The sequence below is a fragment of the Nelumbo nucifera genome, chromosome 3 (genome assembly GCF_055504915.1).
Source record: "Nelumbo nucifera cultivar China Antique chromosome 3, China Antique-T2T, whole genome shotgun sequence".
Classification (NCBI taxonomy): Eukaryota; Viridiplantae; Streptophyta; class Magnoliopsida; order Proteales; family Nelumbonaceae; genus Nelumbo; species Nelumbo nucifera.
Genome location: NC_142651.1, coordinates 45968193 through 45986877, shown reverse-complemented (window position 1 = coordinate 45986877; position 18685 = coordinate 45968193). Strand labels below are relative to the sequence as shown.

At 38.3% G+C, this 18685-nt stretch overlaps 1 protein-coding gene and 1 pseudogene across 4 annotated transcripts; both read left to right on the top strand.

Moving 5' to 3' along the window:
- Positions 1 to 5200: 5200 nt before the first annotated feature.
- LOC109115769 (4-coumarate--CoA ligase 2-like) lies at positions 5201 to 8119 on the top strand. 4 transcript variants are annotated; one of them, XM_088902038.1, is made up of 5 exons: positions 5201 to 5793; positions 5916 to 6050; positions 6234 to 6379; positions 6481 to 6548; positions 7794 to 8119. In XM_088902038.1, exons 1-5 carry the CDS (start codon positions 5649 to 5651, stop codon positions 7855 to 7857), a joined length of 558 nt encoding a protein of 185 aa, XP_088758164.1. In that variant the 5' UTR covers positions 5201 to 5648; the 3' UTR covers positions 7858 to 8119. The 4 variants fall into 4 exon arrangements, with proteins under 4 accessions (XP_088758164.1, XP_088758162.1, XP_088758165.1 ...); XM_088902036.1 differs by having other exon boundaries at positions 5229 to 5793; positions 5916 to 6113; positions 7794 to 8101; XM_088902039.1 differs by having other exon boundaries at positions 5241 to 5601; positions 5916 to 6113; positions 7794 to 8099.
- Positions 8120 to 10119: 2000 nt separating this feature from the next.
- On the top strand, positions 10120 to 16673 carry LOC104611493 (thaumatin-like protein pseudogene; annotated as a pseudogene).
- The last annotated feature ends 2012 nt before the right edge of the window (positions 16674 to 18685 follow it).

Here is an 18685-nt window from a genome sequence, read left to right as displayed (position 1 = left end):
TGGTCTCCCAACTTTAAAACATTACATTTCAGTATTCGAACTTTCAAAAGGTGCCAATCTAGTATCTATTGTTAACCAACTATTAAGTGGTATTTGAAAAGACATAAATGTCTTTCGAGTGTCATCTAATTTTCTTTATCAACCATCCAAACATTGACAAAAAACGAAGAGTCACAAATCCTTGCTTCTTCTATTCAAGAAATTTGGGGTCACGTCTCAATGGGCAATTTAGTAATCCCAATTTTTTTAAATAGAGGAGACAAAGATTTGGGACTATTCATTTTTTGTCAATATTTGGATGTTGATAAAGAAAATTAGATGATACTTGAAAAATATTTATGTCTTTTCAAATATCACTTAACAACAGATTAATGGTAGATACTAAATTAGCACATTTTAAAAGTTTGGACACTGAATTATCACATTTTGAAGTTCGAAGACCATTAGGCCCAAAGTAATCAAGCAAGTTTCCCTTTTTTATTATTGTGAATTGGAAGGCTTTTTTTTTCCTTTACTGTTTGCTTAACTTTACAATGGCTCAAGATGTTCTCCTCCATGATGAAAAGGATTGTGATGAAGGGAAAGTTACATAATTTGTCTTCATCTTGTCTTCATCGGGGAAGCCTCAGTCCCAACATCCAAATCATACATATCATTTACACGGGAACCAAGGCGTATTAATTTCGTCATCCATGACTTTGTTAACATGCCATTTAATAAAGTATTCAAACCTTCACATAAGCAACATACCTATTGGAGAACGAGAGCCTGAGCAATATATTCCCAATATTGAAGATAAATAACATTAAGAAATTCTTCTATAGAAATACAAACCATAAGTGGTGTGTTGGAATTTAGGGCATTTAACAATTGTCTTGTTTCTTGGAATGAAAAGCAAGGGGAGCAGCCTCCACAAGTGCTTAACCCAATTCCTCCATATCTACATCCTTGCCATCTCGAAAATTTACCTTCTCGAGAGTCATGTATCCATGAATCATCCTCCCACCAATTACTTAATTAGAAGGGTAAATTTATTAATCTATCCTTATAGTTTAGCTAATTGATTAAGTGCTACCCCTATTGTTTTCAATAATTGACTAGCTCTACCTTTATCGTTTGTATCCGCTAATATTGCATTAAATTCATATACAGTTGACGTATATATTTTTTAAAACCCAATTTTACCCTTACTTTCTTCTTCCTTTCAACAGCAAACCTAACTGGTTCGGTCCTTAACTTGCCACTGCATTAGCCTCCTCCACCTCCGGCTCCTCTCTCTCACACACACACTCTCTCTCTCCTTCCCCTTCGTTCTCTCTCCCTATTTTGTTTCATCTCCACTGCTGCTTGGGTTCCCAATATCGGAAAAGGATTGCGGCCAAAACAGGATTGTTGAACTCGATTTAGAAACCTACTTTCTTAACTAAAATAGGGTTGTGAGATCGATAGATTTAGAGGGTTTGGGTTCGTCATCTTCTAGGTCGGTAGATTTAGAGGGCAGATTCTTGACAGCAGAACCATCACTGCCATCTTCTAGACTACTAGTAGAAGAATAGGGAGGTCCAGGGCAGCCTTCGCCTTTTCCCATTGCTGCAACCTTCACCATGTTCTTTGGCACCAAATCAGCCAAATGATTTGAATATGAAGGAATCAAAATCAGACTTTTCCCATTGCTGCAACCTTTCACCATGTTCACTAGCACCAAATCAGCCAAAAGATTTGAATTTGAAGGAATCGAAATCAGCCTTTTCCTGTTGTTGCAAACTTCCACCATGTTCTCTACCACCAAATCAGCCAAATGATTAGAATCGGTAGATATAGAGGGCAGATTCTTGATGGAAAAAACATCATTGTCAACTGTTTGACTACCGGCAGAAGCACACGGAGGTCCAAGCGGCCTTCGCCTTTCCAGCAGAAGCACTCATCGGAAATCTTCTTTTCCCGTTCCTCACCTTCGCCTTTCTCTTCCAACAAGCACAAGGAGGTCTAGGTGGCCTCGGTGATCCGATGAAGTTTAGTAGGTCCAAGCACAAGTTTAGTAGATGGCCTCGCCTTTTCCCATTCCTCACCTTCGCCTTTTCCTGTTCCTCACATTCGCCTTCCTCTTTTGACAAGCACAAGAAGGTCCAAGCGGCCTCGGTGGTCCGATGAAGTTTAGTAGGTTATTTCAGGAGGCCCTAGAGACAGGTGACTTTTGTTGATGTCGCTGGTGTTGTCCTTGAAGTGGAGTGTAGGGGTAGCAGTTCCGGTAGTTCTCAAGGAACCCAAATATGAGATCTGAGGGATACTCAGATCTAAGATCCAGTCATCATCTTTCGTTCAGGTAGTTCTAGTGGTTCAGGTAGTTCCAGTGAAGAAAATGAGAAGGAGAGGGAGAGATCCGAGTAATTATAGTAGAGGGTAAAATAGTGTTTTTCACATTTATATTGACACACGTTAATGACTAAGAAGGATTAGTCAATTATCAGAAACAGTAAGGCTAGCATTAGTCAATTTACCCTAGTGAGAATTTAAAGCTGTTCTAGAGCACGCGACCAATGAGTCATGTATCCATGAATCTTCTCTAGAGTCATGTATCCATGAATCATCCTCCCAACAATTGGTTGCTTCCCATTGTAAGACTCTTGAACCCAAAGATCACGTCAATTGCAAAATTTCACAATGAAACGAAATTACCGCCGCCTCTGATAGTCTGGGCGAAAATGACGATGAACAGTAATAGGTCCCCTCCTTTTCTCTGCTTTTGCTTCAGTTTGGATTCGAGGAAGGGGGCGATGAATAGTGGATTTTCGGGTGGTCTGAGGAAGAAAAAGAAGGAGTCAGAGGAGGGAAAAGAGAGGAGGGAGTGACCAGGAGAAGGGAGCGCCGCTGGTTCACCACCGCTTCTTTGGTTTTTGTTCAAAGGGGGGAGATAGATTGAATAGTCCCTCTTTTGGAAACTTCTCCGATTAAGGTAAATGAAGCTTTTAGGCATTTTTTATATTGAATGCAGGGGTTTTGCAATTTTACCAAATTTATGGGTAGTTTCAAAATTTTACGAACCTAGGTCAAAATCGGTCTAGGAGACTGAACTTGGGGGGCCTGGTTCAAGGGCAGGGAGTGGGTTTGTGTGTATGAACCAATAGGATTGATCGAAATGGAATCTTTTTGAATGGAAGGGTTAATGAGGGTAATTTTGGCCAAAATTTTATAAGGTGGGGTTTTTGGATATTCTGAATTGATTGGTGGGATCAGATTGTTCCAATTGGGCCCATATGGATTCGAATAATTAGGGGGTTTAAAGTGGAATCTTTTTGTGATGAAGGGGCAAATAAAGGCAGTTTTGGGTGAATTTCATAGGGTAGGGTTTTTAGGCAGTTTGAGGTGATTGGTAAGGTTAGGTTGAGCCAACTGGGCCCGGATTGGGCAGATTAGTAATCCAGTCAATCTAAGGCATTAAAATTGAATCTTGGTATGATTGAGGTAAATGGTGGTGTTTTAGGCTGGAATTTCATATGTAGGGGTTTACTTGCATTTTGGGGTGATTGGCAAGGTTTGATTGGTTTAGAAGTGTTTGGAACAAGTGGATATGGGTTGGGGGTGCGAGAAGGGTCAAAATGGAATCTTTGTTTGATGAATGGGTGAACGAAGGAATCTTGAGTTCAAATTTCATGGGTAGGTGTTTTCAGAGGTCTTGGATCTGATGATTGTGTATGATCTAATGGTTGAGGTGTAAGTGAGGGTTAATCGGGGCCATCGGATAGGTATCAGGCTGGTTTAACGGTGAATTTGAAGGCTTTGGGGCTAAAAGTTGGGCTTTTGGGGCTTTTGAGTGTTTCAACGAGGTTGGATGAGTTTGATTGGGCGTTTAGGGTGAATTGGGGGGTATAGGTGGCAAACTGAGCAAAATTGGGTGTTGACAATAAGGAATGCATTAGTGACTCAATCTATTGATGACAAATAGGGTAGATATCAACTGAAGCAAGATTTCTTTTAAAAAGATTTTCTTTTGCTACAACAACATTTCCAAATGAAATTTTTTATCTTTGGGTCAATTTTTGCTTTGCATATTTTAGACCACTGAGTTTTTTTTAAGCCCCCGTAATAGTATTATCCTATTAGTATTGCGTGCCTCATTCCCAAGTATCCTGACTTTACGGTGTACTGTCCACTTGAATGAAACGTCCATCTAATCTTGTCTTCCCATGAACCCACTATCAAGTTTATGCTTAGGATATTTCTTGCTATAGGCCCCCCAAAATTTTCTTCAATCAATCTAACATTCCCTCTTCTCCCATTTTTGTCCATGAGGTCTCTCACCGAGTTTAGGTATGGATTATTTAGCTTGGGATCTATTATTCTAAAGGACTTGATTTGTTGGAGCCAAGGGTTGTCCTAAATCTTGACTTTTGTTCCTGAATTTACAGCCCAACAAGCACCTTTTTAGAGGACTTCTCTTGTAGCTATAAGGCTTTGCCAACCCCAAGATCCCTATTTTGGAAGCCTAGAAGTTAGGAAATTTTTACCTTTAAGGTATCTAGCCTTAATGAGTTTAACCCATAGGTTGTCCTCCTATCTACAGATCCTCCACGCTTGCTTTGCTAATAAAACTAGATTAAATTTATATAGGTCCCTGAAGCCCAAACCCCCTGCCAACTTATTTTTACCGAGAGCCTCCCAACTTACCCAATGAGTTTTCCTTGACTCGTTTGGACCTCCCCACTAGAATTTAGTTTGAATTATTCTCAATTCATTACAGACATCCTTGGGAAGCAAAAAGCAAGACATGGTATAATTTCAGGTAAAACTAGCTATTGCCTTTAACAGAATTTGCTTTCTTGCTTGAAAGAGTAAAGATTCATGCCACTTTGACAATAATTTTTCCACTCTTTCAATTAGGAAACTAAATAAGGCTTTTTTGATTTACCAATTCTTGTAGGCAACCCCAAATAAATAGATGGGGTAACCACGTTTTTCATTTTTTAAGGAATTTGGCCTTCATCCTTCGGATTTTAGGATGCAAGTTTTTGCTGAAAAAAAATCTCAAATTTTGAGAAATTTACCTATTGACCAATGGCTTCGTCAAAAAACAAGTGAGAGACAGTTGGACAGTTTCTGGTGATTGAAATGCTAGTAATCTTCTTTTGGTTCACAAGCTCTATAAGTTTAGTAGACGAGGATTTTGAACAAAGTAAGAACAGGTAAGGGGACAGAGGATCTCCTTGTCTTAAACCCCTTTCAGGATAGAATTTATTACTTGGGCAGCCATTAACTAGAACTTTATATGAGACTGTGGTTACAGACTAAAGCACCCAATTAACCCATTTAGCACCAAACCCCATCTTCAACAAAACCTTCTCAAGGAAGATCCTTTCTACCCTATTATAAGCCTTGCTTATATTTAATTTGAGTGCCATCCAAGGAGATTTGCCTCTAGTTTTTCTCATAAAATCAATGATTTCATGAGCTACTAAGATATTCTCACTGATCAACTTCCCCAATAAAAATTTGAACTTTATTTACAAAGACCTTTGCAATGATCTTGTACACTGTGTCACACAAACTTATAGGTCTATAATGAGAGCCTGAATCTAGACTCCTTAGTTTGGGGATTAGCGCAATGTAGGTTTCATTAAATTTCTTAAGCATTTTACCAATTACAAAAAAAAATGTTTAATTGCTTTAATCACATCACTACCAACTATCCCCCAAAACTTCTGAAAAATCTGACCATCTGGATCAACAATGGTTCAAAAATCATAGTTAAGGGAGTGCTCTGTTATCATTCTCCATCTCATGTAGATAAGAACCAAAGTATGTTTTGTTTTTTCTTTCAAAAAACAAGGTTTTTGATTTTCTAAGTGGAAACAAAAATGCTTTTCAAAAAAATGTTGTAGAATACCCTTTAATGGTTCAAATTTGATTACTTTTCCAAGGTGATGGAATGACAGAGGCTGGGCCAGTGCTGTCCATGTGCCCGGGGTTCGCAAAGCAGCCTTTCCCAACCAAGTCTGGCTCATGTGGCACAGTAGTCAGGAATGCAGAGCTCAAGATCGTCGACCCAGAAACTGGTAAGTCACTCCCACACAACCAACCCGGCGAGATATGCATCCGTGGACCTCAGATCATGAAAGGTTGAGCTCAATCCCTTAACAACCCATCAACCAATGAATTCCTGCCTTGCAATTGCACACGACTCACTTGATGAATGGTCTCACAGAACTGACATTCCGATATGTCCACAATTCTTTCAGGATATCTTAACGACCCCGATGCCACGGCATCTACCATCGACGCAGATGGGTGGCTCCACACTGGTGACATTGGCTATGTGGACGATGATGAAGAGGTTTTTATTGTTGATAGAGTGAAGGAGCTCATCAAATATAAAGGCTTTCAGGCATGTTCCTTCTTGGTGTTGCTTATATCCTCCCGTTGATATTGATTACAACAACACCGACGACCATGTTGAACTCATAGCTTCACCTGTCATGTATGTAGGTGCCACCGGCAGAGCTTGAAGCCCTCCTCGTGAGCCATCCATCCATTGCGGATGCCGCTGTTGTCCCGTAAGTAGTGCAATTAATTTCGTAAACTAAACACAACCTGCACGATATCATTATTTTATATCTCTCTGAACTCTGTGCATGTCTTTTATCAGTCAATAAGATGCTGTCGCCGGTGAAGTTCCAGTTGCATTTGTGGTCCGGTCAAATGGGTTTGATCTTACTGAGGAAACTGTAAAAGAATTTATAGCCAAACAAGTAGAAACATGCGTTAATTTATTTGAATTTTCACCTTTTTTTAAGGTTCATGTCAGTAATCATATCAATGACAAAGAAAAAAATATAAAAGATGATGGTTCTTAATATTTGATCTAGCCAACGATGCTTGCTCAAACGGGTGGTTACTGGTTAGACCGTTCAACCCATGAACCAGTTACCAAAACAATTTTGTATCTGGTCCAAATTTGACAACATGATTTCATGTGTAGTAATCTGTGCGTGTGGGACTGTGAGACTGTCAATGGACCATTAACAGACGTTGTCCAACTATGACATTAATTGTTTTTAAGAACAAAACTAACCCTGATCCTCTGTTAAATAATTGTTTGAAAAAGAAAATAGGTAGAAAAAAAAACAAAAAAGAAAATCTTCTTTTATTCTCTTCCAACCCAAAGGCCCTAAGCCCATTTGGATGAAAAGATCGATGGGTGGTAGTATAATAAATGTCATCTTCACAAAATTTTCGTTCATGGCAAACTCTAATGGAGGGGTAGTATATTAAATTTATAAAAACTGTTCATCTCCTAACAGTGGATGTCCAAGACACCAACAAAGGGGTCTCTGTAATCCAGGGTACGTTTTAGAGAAACGGGAAAGTGAAGGGCACTACTGTACTAGGGTAGTTTTAGATAATAACCCTAATAACATAAGTTAAATTTATATTAATATATTACAAAGATACTCCCTGTTTAATATATTTTTTTTCTCATGATATATTGGAATTGGTTCTACACATTTATTTATTGGGCCATAGCAGATACCGATACATTGACGGCCCATGTGCATGAGACGATTAACTTGCCTTTAGGCTAAGTTTGACAGTGCTAAAAAATAAGTGACTATTCGAATAAACACTTATTTTGAGCCTGTAATATATCAATAAGCCCTTATATGTATTTGGGAAATAAGTCTGAACTAACTATTTATTTTCAGGTGGTGTTTTACAAAATAAACTACTCAATAGATCTTTGGCTTGACCCCAAATCCTTATGATGTCTGATTGGATCTTTCTTCCTCTCTAATCAACAGGTGGTGTTTTACAAAAAGCTGCACAAGTTCTACTTTGTCCATGCCATTCCCAAGTCCCCGCTAAAACTTGAGACAGACTCCCACACAGAAATTAAATCTTCATGATTGATTGATTGTTTCAGCTAGTAGAGGCCTAGAAGCCTTGTTACCTCTATTTACCTATTAAAAGTGAGTTTACAGGGGAAGATGCAGTGCCATCAACCGGGTTGAGAAGTGTAAGGACCTTCCAAATGCAATGTGCCATTAGTGTTACTTCATTTTCTTTGCATTTGCATTGTAATGCAATTCTGTTTTGTACTTTAATCAGATACTCTTATAATAAAGAGAGGAAGAGATTTTCCCTTTCAATTGATTATTTTACTTGTTAAACAATTCTCTTTTGTTTTCATTCATAGCCATCTGGTGGATGCAAAGGAATCTTGTGCTTTTGAAATGCATGATTGGGTGATAGCTGAATCTTTTGATAATAGTAAAACATACTCCTTTTCAACATTAAATAGTAAAACATACAATTTTTTGGTAATAAGGATCTTTATATTAATAATAGTGTTTCTTAGTAATATGAAGGTTTTAAATTTTGAAAAATTTAAGGCTCAGTTGGGAAGGAGTACAAATACAAATATGCACAGTAGAAATACATACAAAATAATATAAAATACAAAGTTTTGCACTCTACATATTTGTATTTGTACTCCTTTCAAACTGAGCTTTCGGAAGGAGTACAAATACAAATGTATAGAGTGCAAAATCTTATATTTTGTATGTATTTGTGTCGTACATATTTGTATTTGTATTCTTTTCAAATTGAGCCTAAGGCTGCGTTTGGAAACGATGCAAATAAGTATGATTGCAAATATGTAGAGTGTAAAACGGTTCATATAAATTGTAAAGTTGGGTTAGTTTTGCACTGACAAATTTATCTTCTTACCAACAGACTTTTGGTTGTAATAGATGCAAACATGAATTTCAATAAAGCATATACTTTTTTTTATCAAAAGCCCACTTGAATATAAATTTACTCCATTTTATTGATACTTTTACATCTAATTATCAATGTAAATATGCATTGGTCTGTCATTTGTCAATGCATAAATGTAATGTTGCCAAATACAGGCAAAAGTGAACCAGAGTGCAAATTTACCCTGAATTGGAATTTACACTCCATTTACATCGTTACCAAGCACAAAAGCAAATATGTAGAATGCAAAACCTTATATTTTGTATTATTTTATATGTATTTACACTATAAATATTTGCATTTGTATTCCTTCCAAACTGAGCCTTAGGTACAATTTTAGACCCTTGGTGTGTAATTATTTTCTTTTAAAAATTTCAAATATATTTTAGTGAAAATATTCCAAAATTTGGGACAGAATAGATGGCCAGTGAATAAATCTGTGGTGCTTAGGTTTGACAGAAATAAAGCGACGAACCCATTTGGTTCCTTCACCTTTTACTTGCAATTTCTCTTTTTTTTTCCTTTTATTTTTTCCATGCAATTTCTTTTTTTCTTTTTGCTTTTTTTTCCCAGGGAGGAGGGTGGATCGCCTTTACAGGAATAGCTTCATCCATATGGTTTTCCAATGCATTTGATTTGATTTCAATTGCATTAATTGGTTGCAACTCATCATATTAAAGGCATTTTAGTCATATACAAGGTTTTGCATTGAACAACTCAGTTTGAAAAGAGTGCAAATACAAATATGTAGGGTGAGTTTTCGTTTGTACAAATGCAAAATTCATATAGTTTTGCATTGATTAATTTACTTTTTTACCAAACGACTTTTAATTGTAACGGGTGTAGATATGAATCCCTATCTTGGGATCTACCTTTATTTTACGTTGACCAACTTTGATTACAATGTTTGCATCCATAAACTTTACTCTCATTTTAGATGCAAGCATGTCTTGAAATTTATGAAAATTATTCACTTTCAGTATATAAATCCATTATTCCCAAACACCAGCAAAATAGAAGAGAGTGCATATATGCACTGAACCAATATTTGCATACTTTCCAAATAAAGCCTTAGGCTCAGCTTGAAAGGAGTACAAATGCAAATTTGTAGAGCGTAATACCTTGTATTTTGTATTATTTTGTATATATTTACACTCTACAAATCTGCATTTGTACTCCTTCCAAACTGAGCCATAATAAAAAAAAGAAACTTTTAGAGGCAATTCTAAAAGTTTATCTTCTCTGAGCTCCGTTGCCCCACAGTTTCACCAATTTCTACTGGGCTCTGATCTGCTGCCACCAGTTGTTCCCACATCCCGACCCATGAGACATTACAGCGGTCTATTGTGCATATTTTCCCTATCGTTCATGGGAGATGCTTCTAATACAGGGCAGTGGTACTCTATGGGTAGAGATGTAGGAATAACTCCAATTTGTGGGTAGCAGATTCGGATTGATTTCTAGTTGAATTTCTTCATTTTTAACTATAATATTAAAGATATTAAGAACATGATAAGGAACCCAATAAATAGAAAAATCTTTCTTTTGAATATCTTAAAATTTCTATCCATCCATTAATACGTAATAAATAAAGGCAATTACAACCAAAGATAATTATTTCTCCAGTTTAGCCTGAAAAGAGTTAAATTAACTCTTTTAAGAGATGCAAGATTATTGACTTTAATACCAAATAGGCATCACTAATTGGGAACATAGAAGATGGAAAAAGTGAGTTCTTTCAAGATTTGGTTCCACTCCAAAGGTATATTTACAACTAAATTATCTGACCTTTTAACCGGGGATCCAGAATGTCCAAATTGGGCCTTATTGGTGATGATACTTACATCTTGGACTGCCCTTTGATAAAACAAATTTCGACTACCATTATTGACAGATTGCAGAAAGAGTTAGATGCATGTCTACTCTATAAGAGAAGCTAATCAACTTGCTGTTTTTATTTTTTTTTTATTTTTTAGACTGAGGTAAAAAAATCCACACACAGAAAGTAGTCCTGTTCATGGGCTACTCTGACCCAGCCCGTTATGTGCTATAAACATTAGGCCCAACTATTTTTTTGGCTTGGGCTCAGGCTTTTCAAAATAAGTCCAGTTTATGCCCAAACCCAGCCTCTTAATATTATATACATATTTACATACATACATATATAAAATATATATAATAATTAATAAAACATTTTATACATAATAATAATAATATTTAGGACTTTTTACAGAAAAATTAATAAAGTTTTAGCTATACAGAAGGTCAAGTTTTTTGACAAGTCAGTCCTACCCTCTTAAGGCCATTCTTTTTGAACTGCAGAGAGATGGCTCCAAAGAATATCTTGATAGGAACTCTTACAGACAAGCTTTTTTTCTTTTTTAATCTTTTATTTTCTCTCATCAATAAAAATATCCTCAAACTGTTTCCTCCTTGTAAGAAGAAACTAGGAGTGTTATTGCTCTATGCAAAAACACTCAACTAAGGGAATCGTTCGAGACCATTAAGACGAGTTCTCAAAACCGCCCAACAGGAGTACAGGACTCAAGATCTTTTGCGGCTTGTCAAATTCTAGATTCAAGTGGACAAGGAACTTTTTAATCAAAATTAATGAAGGATTCTATAGGATCATTGTCAGCTAGATAGAAAAAATAAATTAAATTAAAGGGAAATTTTCAGATTAATACCCTGTACTTTGGGCTAGTGCCATTTTGATCCCCGAATTTTAAAATGCGACAATTCAGTATCCGAACTTTCAAAACATGACAATCTAGAACCTACTGTTAACTAGCTGTTAACCAGCCATTAAAAGGCATTTGAAAAAGACACAAGTGCCCTTTGAGTGTCTTCTAATTTTCTTTATCAACCATCCAAACATTGACAAAAAAATTAACAACCTCAAATCCTTGCCTCTTCTATTCAAGAAACTTGGTGTCACTAGAATGCCCACTCAAATGTGACTCCAACTTTCTTGAATGGAAAAGGCAAGGATTTGGGACTGTTAATTTTTTGTTAACGTTTAGATGGTTGATAAAGAAAATTAAATAACATTTGAAGGACATTTGTGTCTTTCTCAAATGCCACTCAACGGCTGATTAACAGTTAGTTAACAGTAGGTACTGGATTGTTACATTTTGAAAGTTTGAATACTGAATTGTTGCATTTGAAAGTTCAGGGGCCAAAGTGACACTAGACCCAAAGTATAGAGTACTAATCAGGAATATACCTAAATTAAAAGGTTTGGTTCTCCAACCAGGAAAAACCCTAAAAACTCAAAATTGTATCCTTCTAGTTAATTAGCGGTCCTTTGAGATCTGTTTAAAGAAGCAGACCAACAATCCGGTTATGAGATTGCAAGCCCTAAGAATACTGACTCAAAATCCGAATAAACTCCATGACAAACAATGAATCTCATTGGTGGCAGCCACATATATCCTCCATTAATATACACAAATTTTCAGGCAGATTGAGTCTACGAGACTTTCCAGAGTACAAATTAGTAGTTCTTTCTTTTATTCTTTAATCTTGTTTATTCCAGTGGTTTACATATAAAATACCTAAGAAGTTTAGAGGTGAATTTAGCATTGAAGTTCTGTTAAATTAGCAAAGCTTGCTAATGATGCGCGAGCTGAGAGTTTGAGAAATAGGAGAGTTAGAATGCACTTAATCGCGCATACCTGGGACTTGAGGGCCAATGCCCTTATATAGTTGAGTTGTCGTGGGTCTCACGAAACAGCTCTGGGATCCTCGGCTCGCATAAATGGGATCCATTCCACTTTAGAAGGAGAGTAACGTATCAGTCAATAAAGTTTATCATTACCTTCCGATCCGGGCGGGGAGAGGATAAGGCCTACTGTTACGTGGCGTGATCTTGGGGGATTCGGAGTCCACTGAGAAGCTTCTGGAGTCGATTACGTGTCACTTCGGTATTCGGGTGCCGAAGTGGCTTTGGTACCGAGGTGCCCGAACACTCGGGCTCCCAAACTACTAACAAGGCTCTCCTTGTTGAGTTGTCATCCTACTGGCAGGTCGTGTCCATGTGTCCTTTAGTTACTAGGTTGGGCCAAATCACCCCTCATCACTTGCCTAGACCAAAGACAATCAATAGATGAAAATGAAGATAGAAACTAAAGAGATGATGGCCTTATTTTTCTTTTAATAAATTAATAATATATAGATGAAAATGAAAATGGAAAACAAAGAATGGAAAGCAAGATTGTGTGTGTGAGAGAGAGAGAGAGGGTTGGTTAGGCCGAAATTGCCTTAATTGGCAGGATTGTATCAAGGGGCAATTCGGTTAACAAAACACTTTTATCAAGAGGATGGGACTCTGACCAGGGCTTGGTCATTTTCTATTTCTGGCTTGAATCCGGCCGCAACCTGTGAACAAGTTTGATAGAGAACAATAACTTAGGAGTTCACATGGGCCCCACAACGTCCCACAGCACATTCCCGTTGTGTATTGGAAACATTTTCTGATGATGACATAATCATTTCTAATACTATCACCGAGAGATGTTCCCAATACATAGTGGAGATGTATAGTATCAAGTTATGACATTTCCTTTTTTTACGATGGATGAATAAAAAGAAATATTATTAAATTTTTATTTTTCCTTGTATTGATAATAAAATGATAAATTCACATCAATCAAAATTCAAAAGCGGAATAATACCTTTTCTTGATACATATTCCAAAGGGTTATAGCTGATAAGGGTAACTTTTGGGCCCTAATATCAGTAAAAGTAATACTTTTAATAAAATTTTTAAAATAGGTTAACTTTTTAAAAAATATCAAATAAGGGCAAAAACATTGTTCATCTTCTTCCTCTTGCAAACTATTCATCAACACTGCCGCCCGTCGCCGCCTCCACCCACCTCTGGCAATGCCTTCGCCTCCACCTCTACCCAACGCCACCACCTCCAACTCCGCCTCTAGCAACGTTGCCCCATTCTCATGGAGAAAAGATGAGAGAGAGAGAGAGAGAGGGGAGCCCCATTCTTTGCAAAAACACAACTGACTAGACTTGGAAATTGGGTTGGGTGGGTCGGGTTCAAGTTGGGTTAAGGTACTTCGGGTTGATTTTGGGTCGGGTTGAATTTCGGGTTAGGTTGTCAAATGCTAGACCCTAACCCTAAATGTTCGGGTTAGGGTTGATCCATGGGTCAATTCGGGTCATCCCAAAAAATAATTGAAATTTAAAAAATAAAGAAAAATTACATAAAAAATGTCAAAATTAAAAGAATTAACCTTAAAATTCTAAATATAAAAGAAAAAACTTGAACATTTAACAATTTAAAGAGTAAACAATAAAAAGTAAAGACTAAATAGAAAAAATTTAAAGTGGGTTGACCCATGACCCAACTCAACCCAGTTTTTTCCGGGTCGGGTTGAGTCATTTTTACATTCGGGTAGCTAAATATGAGACCCTAACCCTGTTTTTTCGAGTTGGGTTGAGTTGGGTTGGATCAACTTTTTGCCAAGTCTACGACTCACTTTTTCCCCACTATTTTCTTCAATCTTTTACAACTACCACTATACCACATCAAGGCCAACACCAAACCAAAGACCCACTTCTCCTTTATTTACGAATAAAATAGACCGCCTGAAATAAGCGTACAAACTCTAATACTAAAGCGACACACTTAACTAGACCTTCAGTATCCCTATTGTTCAACCATGGAGGTGATGCTGACACCTCTTCTTACTAGGGGTGGCAATTTTCCCTGTCCCCGATGGGTACCCGGGCTCCCCGAACCAACGAGATTGGATATGGGGGACACTTTGGCAGGGTCGGGGTCGAGGATGGGGTGGTCCCTGAATCCCCGATCGGGTTCGGGGACAGGGATAGGGAATGCAATCCCCGCTCTGACCTGCCCCCGATTAATATTATAATTATAAAATATATATATTATATATAATATAATAGATAATATATATTATATAATTATAATAATTATTAATTTATTCGTAAAACAGTAAAACATAAACATTCGAAGAAAACCCTTCGACTAAACCAGTCTTCGACAGAGTCACAGAGAGAAGAGACAAGAGAGGCGACTGAACCAATAAACCCTAGCTTCGTCTTCATTGCCGATTCGCCGACCGCCGACAGCCGTTGCTGACTGTCACCACTACCCACTTGCCCATCGAACAACAGACAAAGGAGAGGAAGAGATACTTGAGTCTCGACAGAGACCAAAGAACTGAGAGAAGAGATACTCAGAACAAAGATCTTCCTTCAACCTTCGTCATCGTCGCCGACCGCCGTCGTCGTCGCCGACCGCCATCGTCGTCGCCGACCGCCGTCGTCGTCGCCAACCGCCGTCGTCGTCGCCGTCACCCTTCGGACTCTTTCTCATCATCGACCTAAACTCTCACAACGGTCCTCTCTCTCTCTCTCTCTCTTAGTTTGTCTTTCATACTCTCAGTCTCAGTCTTTCTCTCAATAGATGGGGAATTCGGGGATTCGGGTCTCTAACGAGGAATTCATCCCCGTCGGGGTCGGGGATGGAGGGGGGATTCCTTTCCTCGTCGAGGATCGGGGACTGGGATGGGGGGTGATTTGGGGGTCAGGGTCGGGGATGGGGAGTGTAATCCCCACCCCGAACCTGCCTCGTTGTCATTCCTACTTCTTACTCTACTCTTCATTAGGGGTGCTCACGGGCATTTTTCAAAACCGAACTGGTACTATTGATTTTTTGAAAACTGGTAATCGGAACCGAACCAAAATCAGTCAGTTAACTGGTTGACCGGTTCGGTTCGTCGGGTTTTTGTTTTTTTATTTTTCCAATATATATTATAAAAAAATATATAAATATATATAAAATATTATATTTTAAATAATAAATAATATATTATATATTATAAATATATATTTATATATAATGCATATTTATTAATTTATAATATATAAAAAACATAAAATATATATAATATAATATACATAAATATATAGAAAAATATGTATACCGATCTTCGATTAACCAATTTTTCGGTTCGATTTCGATTGATTTGATTTTCAGTTTTTTTCTCACCCCTACTCTTCATCCTTTTCATTAGCTCTCTCTCTCTCTCTGCCTTACATTCTCTCTACCTCTGTTTCTTCAGTTGGATAATGGCTTCTGAGTAATGTAAGTCAAGTATATTAATATTTTGTTTATTAACTCTTCAAGATTTAAGACACTACTCTCTCTCACACACACACAGTAAGTAGCTAAGAAAGCTAGCTAACCTTTTGTTCAGTTGAGGTCTCAGCAACGACAATTGCACTGTACAACAAATGCTCGCACCCAGTATGGCCAGGCATTCAACCAGGTGCAGGCAAGCCCATCATCGCCCGAGGCGGATTTAAGCTCAACCCCAACCAAGCCTACTCCCTCAACGTCCCGGCCGGCTGGTCCGGCCGCATCTGGGGTCGTTAGGACTGATACTTCGACGCCTCTGGCAGAGGCTGCTGTGTCACCGACTGTGGCGGGAACCACTACTGCTATGGCCTCGGTGGGACACCCCCAGCCACCCTAGCCGAGATCACATTCGGGGAACAAGATTTCTACGACGTCAGCCTTGTCGAAGACTACAACCTGCCCATCTCCATCACCCCGTTTAGGGGCACCGGCAAGTGCAACTACGCAGGCTGCATTAGCGATCTGAACGAGATGTGCCCGGTCAGGTTGCAAGTCTGATCTCGCGCCAACCGGCGGGTGGTGGCTTGTAAGAGCGCTTGCTTTGCGTTCAAGTCGCCAAAATACTGTTGCACCGGGACTTACGGCAACCCTCATCAGTCCTGCAAGCCAACTGCTTATTCCAGGATCCAAGTCTGCTTGTCCCAAGGCTTATTCCTACGCCTATGATGACCCAACTAGCATTGAGACCTGCCGTGGTGGGAGCTATTTGGTCACATTTTGTCCTCACCATTAGATCCTTTCCTCTCTCTCTCTCACTAAGGCTATAATTAACCAGTGTTTCTCTCTTATATGATCTTTCAGAAATTACAGTTGTAATCGAGTAATAGGCAGCCGGAGGCGCGGCAACATTGATGAATGATTTGTAAGAGAAAGAAGATTAACAGATTTTTTATCCTTATTAGATATTAAAAATAAAAATAAACCTATTTTACAAATTTTATTAAAAAGATTGTTTTTAGTGACATGAAGGGTCAAAATTACCCCTATCAGCTATAATCCCCTGTTCCAAATCTCTGTCACTTGAACACGACAAGATTTGAGTTGATTGATGGTTCGTGGACTCAAATCAGAAACATTTTTCCAATCTCCTGCAATCCATTCTTCAGGAAACCTTAACTCTTATTCTTCATATTTTCTTCCATGAAATAAAATTCACCATGTTCAAATCCCTCCACTAATTCAACAAGATACTTGAAATCTTCAAAGAACTTCGATTACCGTTCCATTCATCCAAAAAGTTCTCAAGACCGCCTCAACAGAATCCCCCTTCTTCCATGAGGATGAGCTTAGGGGAGGAGGCTGCTGCCGAGGCCTAATTAAGCCAGCAACCCCATAAGGTTTCTTCAAACTTCTGATTTCATCAAACAAAAAAATAGGTAACGGATCACAATTCATTGAGATCACATCTGTGCCCTATAAGAGAGCGCCCTACAGTGTCCCAGAGCACATTTCTGCCCTGTATTGGAAACATCTCCCGATGATAATACCAGCCCCGATGCTGTTACTTACTTTTGTCGATGGACAATCGACAGTCTATTTCATAATATCTTTTTCCCCATCTTTCTTTGAACGCACGATAGTCGCTGGGTACCACCTGTTTTGGTAGAAAAGCTCAACATCCGATCCGGGGCCAAGATATCCCACCTCTTCCATTGTCTTTCACTCAGAGGTATGTATCTCTCAACTAAAATGTCAATAGTAGTATTTGAAACAAGGCATTTTTTGTCAAGATGTAGGTGCGTTCAAAAGGAGTTTTGCGAACCAAGACTCGAGCGTAGGAATATAACCGGGAGGTTGTTAATCAGAGAGAGAGAGAGAAAGGGACAGAGGGTATTCTCAGAGGTTACCGGATTCGTAGTGATAACTTCTACCCACAAAGAAAAACAATTAATCACACGCAACATGCATGGATCTCGTAAACCGTTGATTTGATCAATGAACCGCTAATCCGAGTGATCAAATCGTCGATCCATTGACTTATTCAGTTTGAATATCAGACTATTTGACTCAGAAGTTGAACCTATAACAGCTTCCTGTCCAATTCAGTTTTAAAAACTTTGGTTTAAATAAAAGTGCTGAAGTATGTCTGATTTTACGATCCTCTGTCTGCCCCGGATTGACCTCCAAAGCTTCCAACTCCACTGCCCCGGATTGACCTGGTCACATGATAAAATGTAGCTAGAATAGATTAGATAGAAATAGATGTGCAAGTATGAAAGAAGATTTTACGATCCTCTGTCTGCCCCGGATTGACCTCCAAAGCTTCCAACTCCACTGGTCCTTCCACTGCTTCTTTCCTCCAGCCAAGCATAGACACACTGCCCTTCCCCACCAACTAGATCAGAGCTTATAGCAATTTTTTTTTTTTTTTTTGCTTTAACACCTACAAGCTTTCTCCGACCCAACTTCCAAAGAACAACCCTTGTCCACAACAATCTTTCCAAATTTTGATTCAATCTGAATCACGCCTTCTCCCTTGTGGGAACCTCTCTTAATCTTTTCTAAATTGCGGGAACTCCACTTATTATTATTATTATTTGAGTCCACATGGTGATTCACGTGTGGATCCACGTGGGCACTTAGTTGAAATGTATAGTATAACATATAAAAAGCATTGTATATATGTATGAGTGAAGTGATGGCTAAAATTGTCATTTGTGTCAATATAAACACTTATGGAGAAAATAGCTTACCAAACATCTTCACCCCAATAATTGCTTAAAAACATAATAAGTGATTTGGCAA

What these genes read in the sequence shown, in the direction of transcription:
- LOC109115769 (XM_088902036.1), top strand. Translation starts at nt 5,649, where the DNA reads ATGTTTAATTGCTTTAATCACATCACTACCAACTATCCCCCAAAACTT. An exon ending in TCAAATATAAAGGCTTTCAG is followed by an intron (nt 6,380 to 6,480) that starts GCATGTTCCTTC and finishes TCATGTATGTAG; the next exon opens with GTGCCACCGGCAGAGCTTGA. An exon ending in GCGGATGCCGCTGTTGTCCC is followed by an intron (nt 6,549 to 7,793) that starts GTAAGTAGTGCA and finishes TCTAATCAACAG; the next exon opens with GTGGTGTTTTACAAAAAGCT.